The 20,049-nt window shown below is 24.9% G+C and overlaps 1 protein-coding gene across 1 annotated transcript in view; it reads left to right on the plus strand.

Annotated features, from left to right (window-relative positions):
* Positions 1-20,049, plus strand: part of LOC117167188 (vacuolar protein sorting-associated protein 13B) — a 116,331-nt gene that overhangs the window by 35,392 nt on the left and 60,890 nt on the right. The window contains exons 21-30 of the mRNA XM_033351913.1: positions 145-361; positions 3,150-3,354; positions 3,433-3,610; positions 6,188-6,514; positions 8,515-8,718; positions 11,663-11,778; positions 15,115-15,457; positions 15,529-15,651; positions 17,546-17,662; positions 17,748-18,017. Coding sequence (XP_033207804.1) covers positions 145-361; positions 3,150-3,354; positions 3,433-3,610; positions 6,188-6,514; positions 8,515-8,718; positions 11,663-11,778; positions 15,115-15,457; positions 15,529-15,651; positions 17,546-17,662; positions 17,748-18,017 — 2,100 coding nt within the window. The remainder of the gene's footprint in view (positions 1-144; positions 362-3,149; positions 3,355-3,432; positions 3,611-6,187; positions 6,515-8,514; positions 8,719-11,662; positions 11,779-15,114; positions 15,458-15,528; positions 15,652-17,545; positions 17,663-17,747; positions 18,018-20,049) is intronic.

Genomic DNA, 20,049 nt, shown 5'->3' on the forward strand with positions numbered 1-20,049 from the left:
CCCCCCCCCCCCCCGTAACAAATCGTAACAAAATGTCTCGACCCTCTACTCTCGTTGAGATGTTACGTAATTTAAGTACGGTCCCTAAGAATTCAGAAGAAACCTTACTGATGACTTGGATAATATACAATATTTTAATTACAGATCATTTTTTTAAGAGACATAGTATCCAACATCTCAAATACAGTACAAGGTTTTGTTGAATTAAAGAAAATGGTCCAAAGTTCTTCGCCGGTTGTTAAAAATGTACCAGAGTCTCTTCTAAGCATGCCATTAGCTTCTAGTCCGTCCCCATTTGCATACCCGGAAGATACGACTACAACGTCAACTTTATCTGTGGCTAAAGATAATTCGAATCAAGGTAATTTAACTTGTTTTAACTAAATAATAATTTATATATTTTATTTTATTTTTAAAGGTATTATTACTTTGCACCTTTCCTTTCTTTCATCAACTTTTCTACATTTTCTTAAGTCAAATATTTTTAAATCTTGACATCTTCCAATTAAAATTGTTAATTTTCAGTGCTCTATAATCTAAACTGTTAAGATACTTTTTTAGGATTTCAATAAAAAGTTTTTATGTTTAAGTAATTCATATTAAGTAACTATTTAAAATTGTTAAATTTAAACGCTTCGATTCAGATTTTTAAAAAACTTTCACATTGCTATACTTTATCATTTTTTTTTAAATTGTTTATTTGATAAACGCCTAAAATTAAACATAAAAGATACAAGCATGATATTTTAAACGATTGCATAGCCCAAAATGAGATCTAAACAAGAAATAAAGGAATAATTTTTTACCAAAAGATATGAATTTTCAATTAAAGAGTTGAGTTTTTAAATTTTAAAATTCTTATTTTTTAGAAAACAGTTGACTTTTTAATTCGAAAAGATGATTTTTCAATTAAATAGTTGAATTTAAAAAAAATAATAATAACTTTGGACCAAACAGTTGCATTTACAACCAAACAGTTCAACTTTAGAGCAAATAGTCGAATTTCCGACAAAATAGATGAGTTTTTGCCCAAACAGTGGAATTTCAACCTAGAAAAATGAATTTTTAAACAAGCAAAAATCTAATTTCAACCACAAATAGTGGCATTTTTAAACAAATAGTTGAATCTTCAATCCAAAAAGGCGAAATTTTTAGAAGACAATTGAACTTTTAATCAAACATGATTCACTCTTAACGAAAAATATAATAGTTGATATTTCAACCAAAGAAATATTTGAATTTTTATTAAAAAACAGTAAAATTTAACAACAAAATATGAAATTTCTACCAAAATATTTGAATTTTTTACTATAAAAGCTGTTTATTTCTCAAGCCAAAAAAGCGAACTCTTTAACATGAAGATGAATTTTCTAACGTAATTATGAATTCTTAAACAAAAAGTTCAGTTTCAACTAAAGAGTTGAATATTCTAAAAAAAATATAATTTTCAACAAAAAAATTGAATTTTTAAGTCGGAAGAATATTGGTTTACACAACAGTTAAATTTTCAACCTAGAAATATGAATTTTCAACATAAAAGTTCATTTTCAACCAAAGACTTGAGTCTTAAGCTAAAAGATACAAATTTTTAATCAAAAAGGAAATAGTTCAATTAAAAAATGTATTTCAACCAAAAAACCTTATTTTCAAAAAAATAGTAAAATTTCAAACGAATGAAATGAATTTTCGAGAAAGTAGTGTAACTTCCAACCATGAAATTGAATTTTCAAACCAGGATCTTCAAACCAGATAATCTTCTACTAAATAAGACGAATTTACAACTAAATAGTTGAACTTTTAACTAAAAATTATCAATATTCATCAAAAAATGGAATAGTTAAACTTTTCTTCAGAAAAAACTTAATTTTGACCAAAAGAAAAACGAATTATCCTCAAAATAGTGAAATTGCAGATCAATAAAATTTAGTTTCAACAGTGTAGTTTAACTTGCAATCAATCAGTAAAATTTTCAACCAAAAAATTAATTATCCGGGAAAAATTTAATTATCAGTTAAGTTTTCAGTTTATGTATTAATTTTTAAGTAAAAAAATCTAACAAAACAGTTCAATCTTGAAACAAATAGTAGAATTTTTAAGTAAAAGTAATGAATTCTGAATAACTGAATTTTTGTATTGCATTTTATTAATTTAGTTTGCATTTGAGCGAAAAAAAGGATACGTTTCTTGAAGACAGTAGAAAAAAGAGAAATTCTTTTGTAAAAAGGGGAAAAGAGGGTAAAAGAAATAAGAGCGTGAATTCTATATTTAGATGCCTAAAAAGTAAAATAGAATCACTAATTTTCACTTTTTCAAGCATTTAAAAAGATTGTTATTCACATTTGGGTTATTCACAATTCCGATAAAAAAATGATTCTTCTAATTTAACTTTAAACGTTTCATTTTAAAAAGTCAAGATTTTCTAAATAACTAAATCTTTAATACGTGTAATTGAAAATTTGTATAATTCTTCAAAAAACTAGAAAATTTCCATTTTGAACCCTTATAAAATTGGTCTTTTTTCAACATCGACTGTTCTTAAAAATGTTTAGTTTTTATCATTTAATTTAAAAGTTCTTCCATTTTTTATGTATTTATTCACAATAATTTGTCAATTTCAAACCACTAGAATCTTGAATTTGTCCAATTTCGGAAACTTGAACTTAACTTTTTTAATTTTGAGCATTAGAAATCTGTTTTGAAATAGGCTTAAAGGGAAGAATTAGTTAATTATTATGAATATTTAAAAGTTGAAATTTTTGAACTTTTTTATAGTTCCGCATTAAAAATAGTTCAATGTTCAAAGTTTTCAATTTTCAATGTTCAAGTATCTTTAATAATTCTTTTTAAATTGTAAACATTTCGAGTGTTACGATTTTAACGTTTTAATTCAAAATACTTGAAATTTAAAACTGTCTAATTTTGAATACCTAAAAGTTGAAACAGTTTTCTCTTAAGGCTTCAAACCGAACATTTTTTTTTATAACATTTAAAAATGTCCCATTTTTGACTATAAAGATTGATACTTTCCTTGCCTATCCTTGCATTAAAGTTTCCGATTATAAATATCTCTTCCTCTGTTTTCGTTTGTTTTTCTCAAACATCATTATTATAATACATTGCCAATAGTTTATAAATATAACTTTATTCAGAGAAAAACAGTTTGACTTTATCGGCATGGATTCAGTGGACAATAACTAAAGTCGTGGTTAAATTTTATACGTCCGAGCAACATGAGCATCCTCTTTTAAAACTAGTTTTGGAATTAGAAGATATAATAACCTCCGCAGATATACAGCCAGTATATTTTAAGCTGATGCATAAAATCACTACTGCGACTATTTTCCACTATACGAGGTACTGTGATTTCGCATGAATTTATTATTAAGGTATTTTAGATTTGTAAATTTCAGGTTATAATTCGTTTTATTATAGGGGACCACATGCTCGAAATTGGGATTATGGCGAATATGCTGGATTGTTAATGTGTGGACGAGAAGATAATTTGGAAAAAGGGGAAGACACAGGATTTCTGAGTTTCACATTAACTAAAGCGAAATTAGGAAATGTTCACACACGATGGGGTGCCAATAAGCAGTACAAGTCTGACAAGGTAAATTTTTCACAGCAAATAGGGCTAGTAAATTCGAAATTTTCGATTTGAACCACTTCTTTAATTAAATTTTTGAAGGAAAACAGTAAGTAAGTTTCAGGGTTGCTACAAAATCTCAATTACAAAATTCCCTGACTTTTCCCGGAACAATTTTTAGTTTCCTCGGATCGCCATCAATTTTAAATTCGGGTATAAAAAAAACTTTACCCCTGAGTCTATTACAATTTTAGATTTCCAAACCAGAAAGACCATTATCCTACAAAGCAGTTGAGTTTTCGACCGAAAAATATTAATTTTAAAAAAATACCAACAAAATTGTTGATTTTTTAAAAAATTTTCAACTTAAGAAGGTACATTTTTAACCAAATATATGAAATAGTTGTATTTTCAGTTTTAAAAAACTCTATTTTACCATAAAAATATTAATTTTCAACCGCAGGAATGAAATTTTAACCAAAAACTTAATTTTTCACGGAGAAGATTAATATTCTACCGTAAAAGACGAATTTTGAACTAAATAAAATTAATTTGCAACTAAAAAAAAAGAATGTTTAAGGAAATAGTTAAATTTTCAGTCAAAAACACCAATCTTGAACCAAGAGGTTTTGGATGAATTTTCAAGTAAAGAAAATAAATTTTTAACCAAACATGCAATAGTTAAATTTCCAAACATAAAGATAAATCTTAACCAAGAAAATTAATTTTCTACTAAACAATACAAACAAATATAGGGATTTTCAATTAAAAATATAAATTTTAAACCAAAAATGGAATAGTTATATTTTCAACCAAAAAGACTAATTTTTTACCAAGAACATTAACATTCTACTACAAACGACGAATATTCAACAAAATATATGAATTTTTAACCAAATAGTTGAACTTTTAAGTAAAGAAAATAAAGTTTCAACCAAACATGGAATAGTTTAGTTTTCACCTAAAAAATTAATGTTCAACTAAAAAATAGAACTTGAAAAAATAGTTACATTTCCAAATAAAAACAGGTTTTTGAAAGCAAATGATAATTCATCCACTAAAAAAAAGAATTCTCAATCAAAATTGTAATAGTTGATATCTCAACCCAAAAAAGACTTTATTTTACACCAAAAACAGTTGACTTCAAACCAAAGAAGGCGAATTTTCAAAAAAATTATTTGCATCCCTAACTAAAAGAGATTACTTTTTAACCAACCAGTTGCATTTTTAGCTAAAAAAGATGAATGTCTAAACCAAAAATATGAACTCTCAACACAATAGTTCCATTTTCAACGGCAGAAATTAATTCTCAACTAATATGCCTAATTTTTCACTAAAAAAATTAATATTCTACCAAACATGGAATACCTAAATTTTTAGTTTAAAAAATTAATTTTCATTAAAAAAAAAATATTTTTGAATCAAATACTTAGTTAAAAAAAAGGTTTTTGAACTCAAATGATTAATCGTCAACCAATAATATGAATTTTTAATAAAGTAGTTCCGTTTTCAACTAAGTAGTTGACTTTCAACAAAAAATATGAATTAAAAAAAAATTGTAATAGTTTATATTTCAATCAAATAAAAATATAATTTCAAACTAAAAACAGTTAAATTTAACCAAGAAAGACGACTTTTAAAGAAAATAGTTGAATCCTACAAAAAACAGATTAATTATTAACCACACCGTTGCATTTTTCGCCCAAGAAGAGTAAATTTATACGGGTACAGTTGAATTTTTAAACCAAAAGGACGAATATTAAAAGAAAATTTGAATTGTCAACCAAAAAAGAGTTTTCAGTCGATAAAAAAATTATTTATCAATAATCTAAAATTTTAATGCAAAAATACAATTTTTCTACAAAACAGTTGAATTTTTAAACCCCAAATATGAATTTTTAACAAAAAAGTTCATTTTTAACCAAAAGGATAAATCTTTGAAGAATTCTGAAGGAAAGTTGTAATAAATAGTACATATTTCAACCAAATAAGATTCTAATTTAAAACTAGAAATAGTTGAATATAACAAAAAAGACGAATTTTCAAAAAAAAATTGAATCTTAAAACAACAAAAAACAGATTAATTTTTAACAATTCAGTTGCCTTTTTAGTCAAGAAAGATAAAATTTATACGGTAACAGTAGAATTTTCAAACCAAAAAAACGAATTTTCAACAAAAGTTTTGAATTTTCAAACAACAAAGACTTTTAAGTATATGAAAAAAAATTTCATCAAAACACAAAATATGAGTTCTCAACGAAAAAGGTCATTTTAAACCAAATAGTGGAATTTTTTACCAAAATAGTTTATTTATAACCGAAAAAGATGAATTTTTAACAAAACAGTTGAATTTTCAACCAAAAACAACTAATTTTTCACCAAATTTTTGAAGTTTCAAGAAATTAATCAGATTTCCAGGCAAATAATGAAACCTTTAACTTCATATGTTGGTAAGACTTAATTCTATTGACACAGATTTCGTACTAAATATAATTTTATTAGTAATTTTTCAAGGAACCCTTTACTTAAATTTCAGTTTATCAAAAATTCCCTGACCTTTAGCAATCCTGAATTTATTCAGAATTTATTTTAAATCTTTAGAAAGACTTCCGAACTGAAGAAATGAAGCTTTCCAGTAGCTACATCACAGAAGTGGATATGAAACTCCAAATGATGGATCTTATTTTACCACCAAGTGTCCTTGGAAATTTTGTCCAATTAATTAAACCGTTTCTAAATTTCCACGACGCCATTCAAAGAAGTTCAAACATCCAAGAAAACACCATTAAGCCACCTCTAATCGGTATTACGAATTTGAAAAATGAGTCTTTGCCTCTAGTCTATTTGGAATTTAAAGGATTTAGACTCATGCTTCCAGTTTCGACGACAATTTTACAAGGACTGCAGCACGATTTACTGATGCTTCAGGTCAATTATCTGTCTTTAATATAATTAAATTTACATTTACTGAAACTATGTTTTTAAGGAACAGGGTGGCTCTGTTGAATCGTGGGAAAAATAACCTTTTTTACGGTTCAGAAAAAAAATTTTTAATAAAAAAATTGTTTCCTGAAACCCACAATAAATGGAAAAAAGAAACAAATGGCCTTTTCTAATTCAGAAATAAAATTTTCTTCAAGTCAATAAAAATGTTAAAAATTATCCTTTTCATTTCATAAAATATTGAGTACTAAAATTATCTCCTTTCCTACTCGACAAAGGTCTTGTGAATACAAAATGTTGTCCCACTGTCAATTCAGAAAAACTCAAAAACTAAAATTTTCTCGTTTTGGACTTGACAAAAATGCTAAAAATAAAAAATGTCCCTGTTCCGATTCAGACAAAATTGCAAATAAAAAATTCTTTCCTTAAATTCAATGAAAATACGAAACAAGAAACAAATGTATTCTTCTAATTTAGAAAAAATATATAAGCAAAATTCGATCCCTTCCATCTCAATAAAAATGATAAAAATGATAAAATGGCTTCTTACAATTTTAAAAATTTATAAACAAAATTTACCCCTTCCAACAACATTTTTTCTTCTTTCAAATCACAAAATATTGAAAAACAAAATTTGCTCTTTTTCAACTTGATAAAAATCCTCAAAATATAAAAAGCCCCTCTCTCAATTCAACCAAACTTAAATGTAGAAAAAGTATTTTTGTAACAGATTCTTTTTAATTTTAAGACGTTTTAAATTAATAATTTTTCAATTGTTATTTATAAATAAAAATTCCTCACTTCCAATTACAAATTAAACATTATTTAAATGGAGGAATTAAAATTACAACGGTCAAGTTTTTAATTTAGTACTGTCAAAATTTAACGAATAAAGGCTTTCCATTTCTAACAATTTTGTTTCAAATTGTTAGTTTTAAATTATTTGATTTCTTGTTAATCACGTAAAAATAAAAAGTCAAAAATTGCTAAAAATTGTTAGAGAAATTCAAAATAGATGTATTTAAAATGAAATAAAAATGTATAATTATGAAGCTATTAATTTTAAATTATTTAAAGATTTGTAATTGGTGATAAAACTTCAATCGGATCTCTATATTTGGTTTACTGTCGCAGCTTTTGAATTTAAATAGTTCAATTTTCAACTTTAAAATCTGCAAATTGTTTAATTTTGAGCAGTAATAATTGTTCAATTTTTAACACTCGAACAATAGTTCAGTTTTAAAAAAATCATTAATTAATTTATATTTAGAGTTGATCAACCTAATTTCTTTTCTATAAAATATTGTCAAGTTCAAACGCTCAAAAATTAATATCTAAAATAAAAAAACTTTTGAAGCAAAAGATTTTTGCATTACGCATTGTAAACTGAATGATTTCATGATTTAAAGCAGTTAACAATTGAACTAAAAATTAAAAGAAAGTTGAAATCGAACATATTTAAAATTTTATTGTATCATGTGATATAAAATTTGTGATATTTCCAGCGATTGGATAGATTTTTCTTCAAAACATGTGTGCATAAAAATGTCTTCCCCTAAACTCGATAAAATTGTTAAAAAGAAAAAATGGCCTCTTTCCAATTTAGAACAAAGGTCACCAAAATTTTCGTCCCTTCCAACTCTATAAAACTCTGAAAAATAAAAAAAATTCCCTCTTCCAATTCAGAAAAATATTGAAATGAAAATTTCTTCCCTTAAGTTTGATAAAAATTCTTGAAAAAATAAAACATTAAATATTAAAATCTTATGCCAATTCAAACTTAATTTACTCACCTAAACTAATTTAAAAGTGAATTGTATCATGTGATATAAAATGTTTGATATTTTAAATGATTGGATAGATTTTTCTTCTAAAATTGGTAAAATTCCCGGTCAAAAAATAAATTCACTCTCATTTCCGGGTTTCCCGATCCAGTGGCCACCCTGAAGTAAAAACTAGAAATTCATTATGAAAATCATATGCAGTTGGATGGTATTCGAATTGCACCACGCGCTGAAAATCCTATAGACAGAATTCCACTTCGCATGGATGTTTATCAACTAGCGGCCCAAGCAAACATATTAAACATTCCAGGATCGGCGGTTGAAGACAGACAGTATCAAATTAATGTCAATGGAATTTGCGCCTACACAACTACTTGGAAAAATTATCAACAAAGTATTACAAAGGTATCCTTGTTAAGGAAAAAAACATCCGAATTTTTAAAATGCTTTTAGAAAAATTGAGAAGGGCTCAGTCACCACAGAGTGTAACCTATTTACCTTCTCTCACCTTTTTTTTTTTTTAAATTTATTATTTTATAACTTTTATAACCCTACTACATTTTTTTCAGTTGCAAAACTAAAATTTGTTCCAAAATTTCAATTGATTTTCTGGTCGGAAATTTTTTAAATTCTAGTTTTAGTAGAAGAGCATTTCCAATTTTAGATTGTTGGATTTTAAAGACTGATTATTGCAAGATTATTTAATTTTGAAGGTTTGAATTTAACAATTTCAATTTATTAAATTTCTTATTTCTTAAGTATTGAATTTAGAACATTAAAATTGGAAGTATTCCATTTTTTATGTTTATTTTTAAACTAGATAGGAAATCGCTTTTTCACTCTTTTTTGCTTTTTTTTTTAATTGTTAGTCTCCTGTTTGGCGTATGGTTAAAATCGAAAAAATATCCAATTCAAGTTTGATAATTTGAAGTATATACAAAATTTTAAGGTACACAATTTTAAATTTCTAAAAAGCATATATTTTAGAAATAAAGGCCTTAATAGTTAAAAACGTTTTTATTCATAACATTCAAACTTCAATCATTTTGTCTCGAATTATTATGATTTCAAATTCAGTCATTTGAAATTAAAGTAAGTAAACTTGGACATTTTGAAACTGAATAACTTAATAATTGAGTAATTTTACGTTAAAAGCTTTAATTTTAAATATTAGATTAAGACATTAAAAATTACTTGGTATTAAATTAAAATCATTCAAGGTTGGAGAATTAGAATTTAAAGTATTTCAGGACTTTAATAACTACTATTTACAAACGATGAAAATCGTTAATTCCATATGAAAATGTTTAATATTGAATCATTTTAAATTAGGATCATTTCAAATTCAAAAAATTTGAATTTAAATTTTATTGTACAATTTTCATTTGAAACGCTATGTGGTTGAAATATAAAGCGATTAATTTTTTTTTGCATTAAAACCCTTCTCGTTTGAAATTTAAATTGTTCAAAATTATGCAATTTCCAATTGAAAGTTTGAATAGATGCCATAATTAAATTAAAATCTAGTTAAATAGTTTCATTTTTATTTTAAAAAATCATAATTTTCTACAAAACTGTTTAATTTTCTAACAAATTGTTCTGTGGAATTTTCTATAAAGAATTAAATTTTCAATCAAGTAATTGAATATTCACTTTTAAAAAAACTAATTTTTATCAAAGTAGTTAAATTCTCAACCAAAAAGATGAAGTTTCCACTAAAATTATGAATCTGCAACAACAAAAATGATATTTTAACCATGAAACGAATTTCATTTTAAAGAGAAAACCGTTGAATGAAACCAAAAAGGATTAAATCACTACAAAAATATATGAATTTTCAAATGAAAAAGGAAAATTTTCAAAAAGAGTTGTATTTTCAGCAGCAAAAGATGTTTCATTCAAGAAAAACAATAAATTTTATCCAAATTGTTGAATTTTCAATCCAAAAATGGGATATTTTTAGCCGAAAAGATTAATTTTCTGCTAAAAAAAGACGCATTTTTAACAAAAAACATATATTTTCAACCAATTATTTGAATTTTCAACCAAGAAGATTAATTTTCTACCAAAAAATATGAGTTTTCAACAAATTACATCAATTTCTAACCAAGCAGTTGTACTTTAAAACTAAGAAGATCAATTATTTACCAAAAGTGTTATATTTAAACTAACATATAAACAAAAGAATTTTCTACAAACCAGATGAATTTTCTACGAAATTGTTAAATTTTTAAGACAATTTAACGAATTTTCCACGAAAAAGTTGAATTTTCAATTAACTAATTAATTTTTAAAATAAAAAGATTAACGTTTAGCAATGACACTTTCTACTAAAATCATAAATCTTAAAAAAATAATAATAATTTTGAGGAAAGCAATTCAACTTTGTACCAATGAGTAGAGATTTTGACCTACCAAGAATTATTTTCAACAAATATGTGTTATTTGATATTTCAAGCCAAAAATTAGAATATTAAATTAAAATCAGTTGATTTTACGCAACAAAAGTGAATCTTCAAGAAAATACTACTTTCTATAGAAAAAATTGATTTTGTACCAAAAACAAAAAAAAACGGATTTTCAAAATAATATATACATTTTCAAAACGAATAGTTAAATTTTCAACGAGAAAAGATAAATTTTCTAAAAAAAAGGTGATTTTTAACCACGCAGTTGCATTTATAGCTAAAGAAGATGAAATTTCTACAAAAAGAGATGGGATTTTCAAAACGAAAGCAAGAATGTTTAATAACAAAGTTATTGGTCAAGCAAATTTTGAACTAAAAAGTATGACGTTTTAACAAAATTGTTGAATTTTCAACGAAATATTTAAATTTTGAACCAAATAATATAATTTATAACCAAAAAAAAACAAAATGATGAATTTCAAATCCGAAATTTAAAAGTAGGCTTTTTAATCTAAACGAATGATCTTTCAAATTGAATTTTAAATTCTGGAAAAACGGCGAAAAGGGGCAAGACTCTGCGATAAATAGGAATTTTGATAATTTATAGACTAAATAATAATAGTTTAAGGTTCATTTTTAATACTTTTAAAATATCAGGTTGGAAAACTGGAATTTTTCTCAGAGATAATAACTGAGAAACAGCTATTTAAAAACATTATTTAAATTTATATTAAATAAAAAATTCTCATTTGTTTTTAATGATCTGTAGACTTAAAAATATTTTTCGGAATAATTGGTTTGATATTATTCTTCCCCTATTTTTGAAAAATAATTCACCTTTTTCAAATACAATAGGTACTGTGATGACTGTCAGTTGGCCCTAAAAAATTTTTTTTTAATCGATATTAATTACATTTTTTAAATGTATTACAATTTCACAGAGAATGTCGCAGTCTTATCTTTACACAATGCATGAAAATCCTGCTGTCGAGTGGAACAAACTAGGAACTGGAAGTAGCTTAGAACCCCATTTTTCCACTTTTCCTATAATAACAAGGTGAATTGTCAGCAATAATTATTTTAAATCATTATAATTGTCTCCCACGGATCATTACAGTGTTGGTTAAGTTACTATTTTTTCAGTAACTAGTTACAGTTGTGTTACTTGTAACTACAACTAATTACTAATTACTAATTCAGGTAAAAATTTTAAGTATCAGGCACTTAAATGTTTCGAATTTCGGATAAATCACCTTTTTGTATGATTCGATTTCAATCGCTTGGAATTTCTAACATTTGAAGTAAAAATATTATTCTTTTAACAATATAGTTAAATTTTTAACCGAAGGGATAAATTTTAAATCAAAAAGTTACTTTTCAATCAAATAGTTCGACTTTCTACCTAAATAGTGAATTTCTTTAACAAAATAGATGAGTTTTTTCAAATAGTTGAATTTTCATACCGAAATTATTCATTTTCAACAAATAAATTGGTTTCAACAAAGTTGTTTAATTTTCTGCCAATTTCAAACAATCAAACGAATTTTCAACAAAAGAGTTAAATTTCCAGCAAAAAAGTTAATTTTTAACTAAATAGTTCAGTTTTATATCAAAATTTTCGAATTTTTTTATAAGAAAAAAACGAATTTGAAACAGATTTGTTGAATTTTCAACTAAAATTATAAATATTGAACCAAATAACTTGATTTTTAACAAAGTAGTTACATTTTTAACCAGAAAAAATGAATTTTCAACAAAAGAGTTGAATTATCAAACCGAAAATATGAATTTTCAACAACAATTTTCAGTTTTGTTTAATCAACTAGTTGAACTTTCTACCAAATTTGTTGAATTAAAAAAAAAACTTGAAGTTTCAACCAAAATAAATGAGTCCTCAACGAAAAATACATGATATTACTTCAACCAAAAAAGATTGTCATTTACAATTAAAGACAGTTGTATTCAACTAGCTGAATCTTCAGCCAAACCAGATGAATTTTCTACTAAAATAATTGAATTTCCAATCAAGGAAGAAGAGATATTTTACCAAAAGAGATCAATTTTGAAACGAAAAGGGCCAAATTTTGAACCATGAATTTAAAAAATGTCCTCTAAATTGTTAAATTTTCGAACTAAAATGATGAATTTTCTACAACAAACTTTTATTTTCAAACAGAAAATAATGAAATTAAAAATAATAATAATTTGAACGAAGTAGATGAATTTTCTGCCAATTTTCAAACAAAAAAGATGAATTTTCAACAAAAAAGTTAAATTTCCAGCAAGAAAGTTAACTTTTACCCAAATAGTTCAGTTTGGTACCAAAATGATTGAATTTTCTAAAAAAAAAATCGAATTTGAAAGAAAATAGTTAAATTTTCAATTAAAGAGATGAATTTTCAACTAAAATGATAAACCTTTAACCAAACAACAGAATTTTAAACAATGCAGTTTAACTTTCAACCAAATAGTTCAATTTTTAACCGGGAAAAGGGAATTCTCAACAAAAGAGTTAAATTTTCAAAGCGTAAATATGAATTTTCAACAAAAAAGTTTGTTATTTTTCAACATGCTAGTTGAAATTTCTACCAAAATAGTTTAATTTTAAACTAAATACAAGAAGTTTCAAACAAAATGGATGCATTCTCAACCTAAAATTTAATAGGTGATAATATGTCAATCAATAAGTAATTTAAAAAAATCAAACATAGTGGAATTTAACCAAAAAATACGAATTTTCAACAAAATAGCTGAAATTTCAAACAAATCAGATCAATTTTCTAGAAAAATAGTTGAATTGTCAACGAAAAAAGAAGAGATTTTTTTTACCAAAGCGATAAAATGTGAAACGAAAAAAGCCGAATTTCGTACCAAGAAAGAAAAAAAATTCCATTGATTGTTAAATTTTCAAACCAAGCAGATGAATTTTCTATAAAATAACTTTATTTTCAAACAGAAAATAATGAATTAAAAAAATAATTTGAACGAAGTAGATGAACTTTCTGCCAAATTTCAAACAAAAAGATGATTTTTCAACAAAAAAGTTCAATTTAGAGCAAGAAAGTTAATTTTTGCCCAAATAGTTCAGTTTTGTACCAAAGTGGTTGATTTTTCTACAAAAAAAAAACGAATTTGAAACAAACTAGTTAAATTTTCAATTGAAGTAATGAATTTTCAACTAAAATGATAAAGCTTTAACCAAACAACTGAATTTTTAACAAAGTAGTTCAACTTTTAAACAAATAGTTAAATTTTCAACCAGAAAAGAGGAATTCTCTACAAAAGAGTTAAATTTTCAAACTGTCAATATGAATTTTCAACAAAATGGTTTGTTATTTTGCAACATGCTAGTTGAAATGTCTACAAAAATAGTTCAATTTTAAACTAAATATAAGAAGTTTTAACCAGATTAGATGAATTCATAACGAAAAATTTAATAGATGATAATATTTCAATCAAAAAATTTTGAAACGAAAAAAGTCGAATTTTGAACCAAGAAAGAAAAAAAGTCCACTAAATTATTAAATTTTCAAACTAAAAAGATGAACTTTCAAAAATTTCCAGCAAAAAAGTTCATTTTTAACTAAATAGTTCAGTTTTCTATCAAAATGTTCGAATTTTATAATAAGAACAAAAAAACGAATTTAATACAAAATAGTTAAATTTTCAATTGAAGTAATGAATTTTCAACTAAAATGATTAGGCTTTAACCAAAAAACTGAATTTTTAACAAAGTAGTTCAACTTTTAAACAAATAGTTAAATTTTCAACCAGAAAAAAGGAATTCTCGACAAGAGTTAAATTTTCAAACCATCAATATGCATTTTTATCAAAAATGTTTGTTATTTTTCAACTTGCTAGATAAAATTTCTACCTAAATAGTTTAATTTTAAACTAAATACAAGAAGTTTCAACCAAATTAGATGAATTCTCAACGCAAAATTTAATAGATAATAATATTTCAATAAAAAATTTTGAAACGAAAAAAGCCGAATTTTGAATCAATAAAGAAAAAGAGTCCACTAAATTGTTAAATTTTCAAATTAAAAAGATGAATTTTCTTTAAAATAACTTTATTTTCAAGCAAAATATAATGAATTTTCAACAAAATAAATTAATTCTCAGCCAAAAGAGATTAACTTTCCACATATAAATCTCTCTTAATAGGGGATATACAAAAAACGCAAACTAACTTAAAAGTAACTGAAATTAAAGTTTCAAGTTACAGCTAAAATCGTAACTAAGTTAGGTTACAAGTAACTTTTTAAAAAATTAACGAAATTACCCTCAAAGTTACAAACATAACGTAACTTTTCAGTAATGTAGTTACTACCCAACACTGAATATTTGTTATTAAAAATTATAATTATCATATTATTCTCCTCGTCCAAAGATTCGACCTCTGCCTCATAATCGCACCCGCGATTACATTTCAACCCAGCATAGTAGTTTGCGGAAGTGCAGCCGAAATAAATTGCCTCACTGATATTGAAATAACAATAAATTTACATCAGATTCGTCTCATGTCTGTCCTTTATGAGGAATTTGAAAGTTTATTATCAGAGTGTTCTAAAGTTACTGAGGCTGATGATCCTTTTGCTCTCACTGAAATTGTTACTGTATCAAGTGCGCTAAATACAATAATTACTTCTTCACCAAAAAATCGAGGAGTCCATGAATCACAAGCCGATTTATCGTTTGATTTTGAGACTTCGAGCATGCACTCTACAAATATTGTAAGTTTATTTCAAAAGAATGAAAGAAATTTTTCGAATCTATGATTTTAATTTTTACTACATTTTTATAGGGAAAACAACCCGCACACGGAATTGTCACATTCCCCCCCTTTGAATTTTTAGTCAATTGTGGAAAGATTACTTTTGTGTTGTATGAAATACAAAAGACGTTCGAAAATACTGGATATCAATCTGTAAGTTGTATTTTAATATTGAGAACTTTTGTAATTTTATTTTTTTCTTCATTTTTATTTTTTTTAATTCATTAATCAACTTTATTTAACGGCCAGTATTAAAATACATAGTTTGTATTTGTTATTACTACATGTAAATTAGAAAATTTCATATTTCTAAGGTGCTTTTGCGAAAAATCTGTAGTCAGCAAAAAATAGTTTTCCTTTGATTATAAGAATCAAAATTATACTGTTGACGATGCCATTTCAATATAAAACATTATTTTTAATTTAAAAAAATGTTAAACTGATCAAAACAAAATATTATAGCAATTTTTTCCATTTTTTAGTTACCTTTTTTGTTAGGGGAAAATACTCTCTACGATTCTACTGTTTCCAATTTCTCATTTTCCAGTTTTCTATGGCTGAAATCGGTCAAACAATTTTTTTTAGAGACAATATTTTTTTTAACAAATAACTATATTTGAAGCTTATTTACTTATTTTAAAAATTGAGAAACTTTAAGTTGAAAGCAACAAATGTAGCACAAATATTTTAGGTGAGCCTAAACATTTCGTTTAAAAAAATGGTAACAAAAGACAGTAAGAAAAAATGAAATTTCCAAAACTACTGTCTAAATAATCATTTTTCGTCAGTTTTAAACTCTTTTCATAAGAAAAAATGTTTTTTTTTCTTTTATAACCCATGACTGATAATATCATTTTAATTTTTTAAATCATAGAAAATCCTTTTTTCCGAAGATCTTATTTGTGGTACAGCAACTACCTTCAAAATACTGTAAACATTATTGACCGTTTTTTTTAACATTTAAAATTGAGGAAATTAAAATTAAATGTCTTTGAAATTGATAATTTGAAGAACTTTAAATGAATCATTTTCATTAGAAGCATTCAAAATAAAACAGTTTTAAATTGTGAGAATTTGTTTTAAATGAATCATTTTAAACTATAATACTTTTAATTTAAAATTATTTCGAAATCTGGGATTTCGGATTGAAAGTTTTGATAACATATAACAAATTGTTAAAAAATGTTTACTGAAATTGGCTGAACTCGCTTTGAATTGAACAATTTTTGAATCAAATAATTTAATATTCTATTTTTGATAATTTCAAATTTTACCATCTCGAAATCTGAAATTTAATTTGTAATAATCTTTAAAACTGTGTATAAAATGAAAGGATTTCAAATTTGTGGACTTAAAATTGAACAATATTGAATTCGCAGCCTTAAAAATTTAATTACATACTTGAAATCAATTGAAAAAGTCATATATCATACATATTTTGAATTTAACCGTAATTTTTATCACCGTAATCATTTCAAATTAAATTCATGAACTCATGGAAAATGGAACAATTTTAAGTAAACAAATTTCCAAGAATGTCATATTTAATAGAATGAAATTCAATTTAATCAAAAATTAAATAATTTCGGTTTCGAAGAATTCAAAATTAAACATTTGAAAATTTTGAATGACTAAATAAAAAGATTTCATATTAAACTTTTAAAAAACTTAAAAGATGAGAAATTTAGATGAAGTTATTTAAAGTAGAATATATCGAATTTCATTTTGAACATTATTTTCTTCGGAGGGTCTGAAAAATAACGTTTTTTTCAATAAAGTGTTTAAAATAGGATATTCGTTAATTAGAAGTCTTCAATAACCCTTCAAAGTAAATTTAAAATCTTCCAAAAATTAACGGCATAAAATTGAATAATTTCAGGCGAGTTATAAGTTGAACAATTTTGAAATGATGATAAAATCGAATTTATTTGAAAGCTTTATTCCGTGAGTTGTAGCTAAAATTTTGAAGTTCATACTACAAACTAAATCGCAACAATTTGATAGTTTTAAATTATAATTTAAACCTATCATTTATTAATTATTTTAGGAAAGTGAAGACATTTACGAAGATGACAGTAGTCACTTAAAACAACCTTTGCTTTATATTATGATTGACCAACCGAATCTTTACATCTCGCAGCAACACCTAACTCAGAAAATTCAGGTACGAAAAATTCCTTAAATTTTTATTCAGAGTCCTAAAAACTTAAACGTGAATATCTGTTTTAAAATGGGAAATATTTTTTTAGATTTCTTGCTTCGATTTTGCAATTTCACTTGGAAATGAAGAGCGTCAGGACTCTACATCAATACCCAATGAAGAAGATTTCAAAGTATTTCTGATTCAAGCCAAAAATGGAGATCCTCATCCAGACACGGGAATTCCGCCTTCGTTTGCGACAGTAAAATGCGAAACGCTGCCAGGAAAAGGCCCACAATTTTATCTCGAGATGGGTCGTCCGACTAAAGTTCACTTTTCTTTAGCAAGGCTAAGGAAGATCAATTCCATAAACAATAAGGTACGAAACTCATATTCTTGTGTAATATTTGTAATTGTATATGGTTAAAAATCAAAAAGTTGACAATATTTTTTTATATTTTTAATATACGCTCGTATTTGAAGAAATAATTTTCTTAATTACAGAGTTTTATTAAGCTTGTTTTTTCCGTGTCAAAATTAAAATTGATTAAATATGAGTAAATATCATCTGGGTCAAAATATCTCAAGTGTTCCAATTTTAAATCGATAGTTCTATTTTCAATCACTTTATACAGTTTTCGATTAGCTTTTATATCAAAATAACTACCCTAAAATATTTTTGCAACAAATTTTTTTTTTTAAGTTATTAACAATCAAAGTTCTTGATCATTTTTTTCAAATATATATTACTCACGAACGGTTGATCGAAATTCAATAATTGAATTATGAACATTTTTGTTACGAAGTATACTTTACGCTGAAAAATTGTTCGGTAGTAAAAAACTTTTTTTATTATTTAAATAATAGTTTGTTTTAAACAATTGAAAATTAATTAATATTCTCTGCTAGTGAAAAAATTGTTCAACGTTACAATAGATTGTACAATCTCTTCCGAAAATTTTGGTGAAAAAAAAAGTTTGTATTTTGTAGCGGTTCAAAAGTTATTGATTTTTTATGACCGCGCTCCGACCTCCAGCGCTGGTCGATCATTGGACGCGGTAGTTTAATCTTCAACAAATTATCGTGAAATTTTCAACCAAAAAGATTATTTTTCTAACAAAAACGTATTTTTTTGACAAATAGGTTCAAACATTCAACCTTTTCTGATTTATATTAAAAATCTCCATTATTTCAAATACCAACTACTAAATGTTATTTATTGAAAATTCAACTTTTTTTATTTAAAATTCAACTACTAGGTTGAATGTTTGAACCGATTTGTTAAAAAAATACATTTTTGGTAGACATTTAATCTTCTTGGTTTAAAATTTCACTATACTTCATTGAAGATTAAACTATTTGATTAAAAATTCAGTTTTTGTGTTGAAGCTTCATTAGTTCAGTTAAAAATTTATATTTTTGTTGGAAAAATTAATTTTTTGGTTGAAAATTTATCTATTCTTAATTCTAAATTAAACCACCTTATTCTTTTTCAGTAGAAAATTAATTTTGTTGGTTGAAAATTCATCTTTTTGATAAAAAAATAACTATACCTGGTGGAAAGTTGAACCGCTTGATTAAAAATTCATTTTTTATGAACATTTATCATTTTAGTTTAAAATTCGTTCCATATTGTACTTAATATGAAACCCACAATAATTTTATTCAAAATAATTTATTACCCAATTGTTCCCCTATTTCTTGATTTAAAGTTGATCCATTTTATTGAAAAATTAATTTTTTTAAAATGATGCCTCATTCTCTTAATTGAAAATTCGTCTATTTTGAGGAAAAGTGAACTATTTTGATAATATTATTATTTTTTCAAATTAATTTTTTTTTAACTGAAAACTGAACCAGTTAAATTTTGGTTGAAAATTGATTTTTTAGTTGATAATGGATCTATTTTTTCATTAACATTTATCATTTTAGTTGAAAATTCGTTTCATATTGTACTCAATATGATATCCGCAATAATTTTATTCAAAATAATTTATTCTACAATTATTCCCATATTTCTTGGCTGACAGTTGATGCACATCATTAAAAAAAATCTTTTTTTTTTAAATTCAGCTTTTTTCTTTTTGTTAAAAATTCATCTATTTCGTGGAAAAGTGAACTGCTTTGATAATATTATTATTTTCTTAAATTAATCTTTTTAACTGAAAACTTAACCATTCAAATTTTAGTTGAAAATCGATTTTTTAGTTGATAATGGATCTATTTTGTTGAAAATTCATCTTTTTTAGTATAAAATTAATCTTCTTGTTTGAAAATTCATTTTTTTTATAAGAAATTAACTGTATCTGGTAGAAAGTTGAACCATTTAAATAAAAATTAATTTTTTCGTGAACATTTATCATTTTAGTTTAAAATTCGTTCCATATTGTACTTAATATGATACCCGCAAT

This window comes from Belonocnema kinseyi, chromosome 2, assembly GCF_010883055.1.
Source record: "Belonocnema kinseyi isolate 2016_QV_RU_SX_M_011 chromosome 2, B_treatae_v1, whole genome shotgun sequence".
Lineage (NCBI taxonomy): Eukaryota > Metazoa > Arthropoda > Insecta > Hymenoptera > Cynipidae > Belonocnema > Belonocnema kinseyi.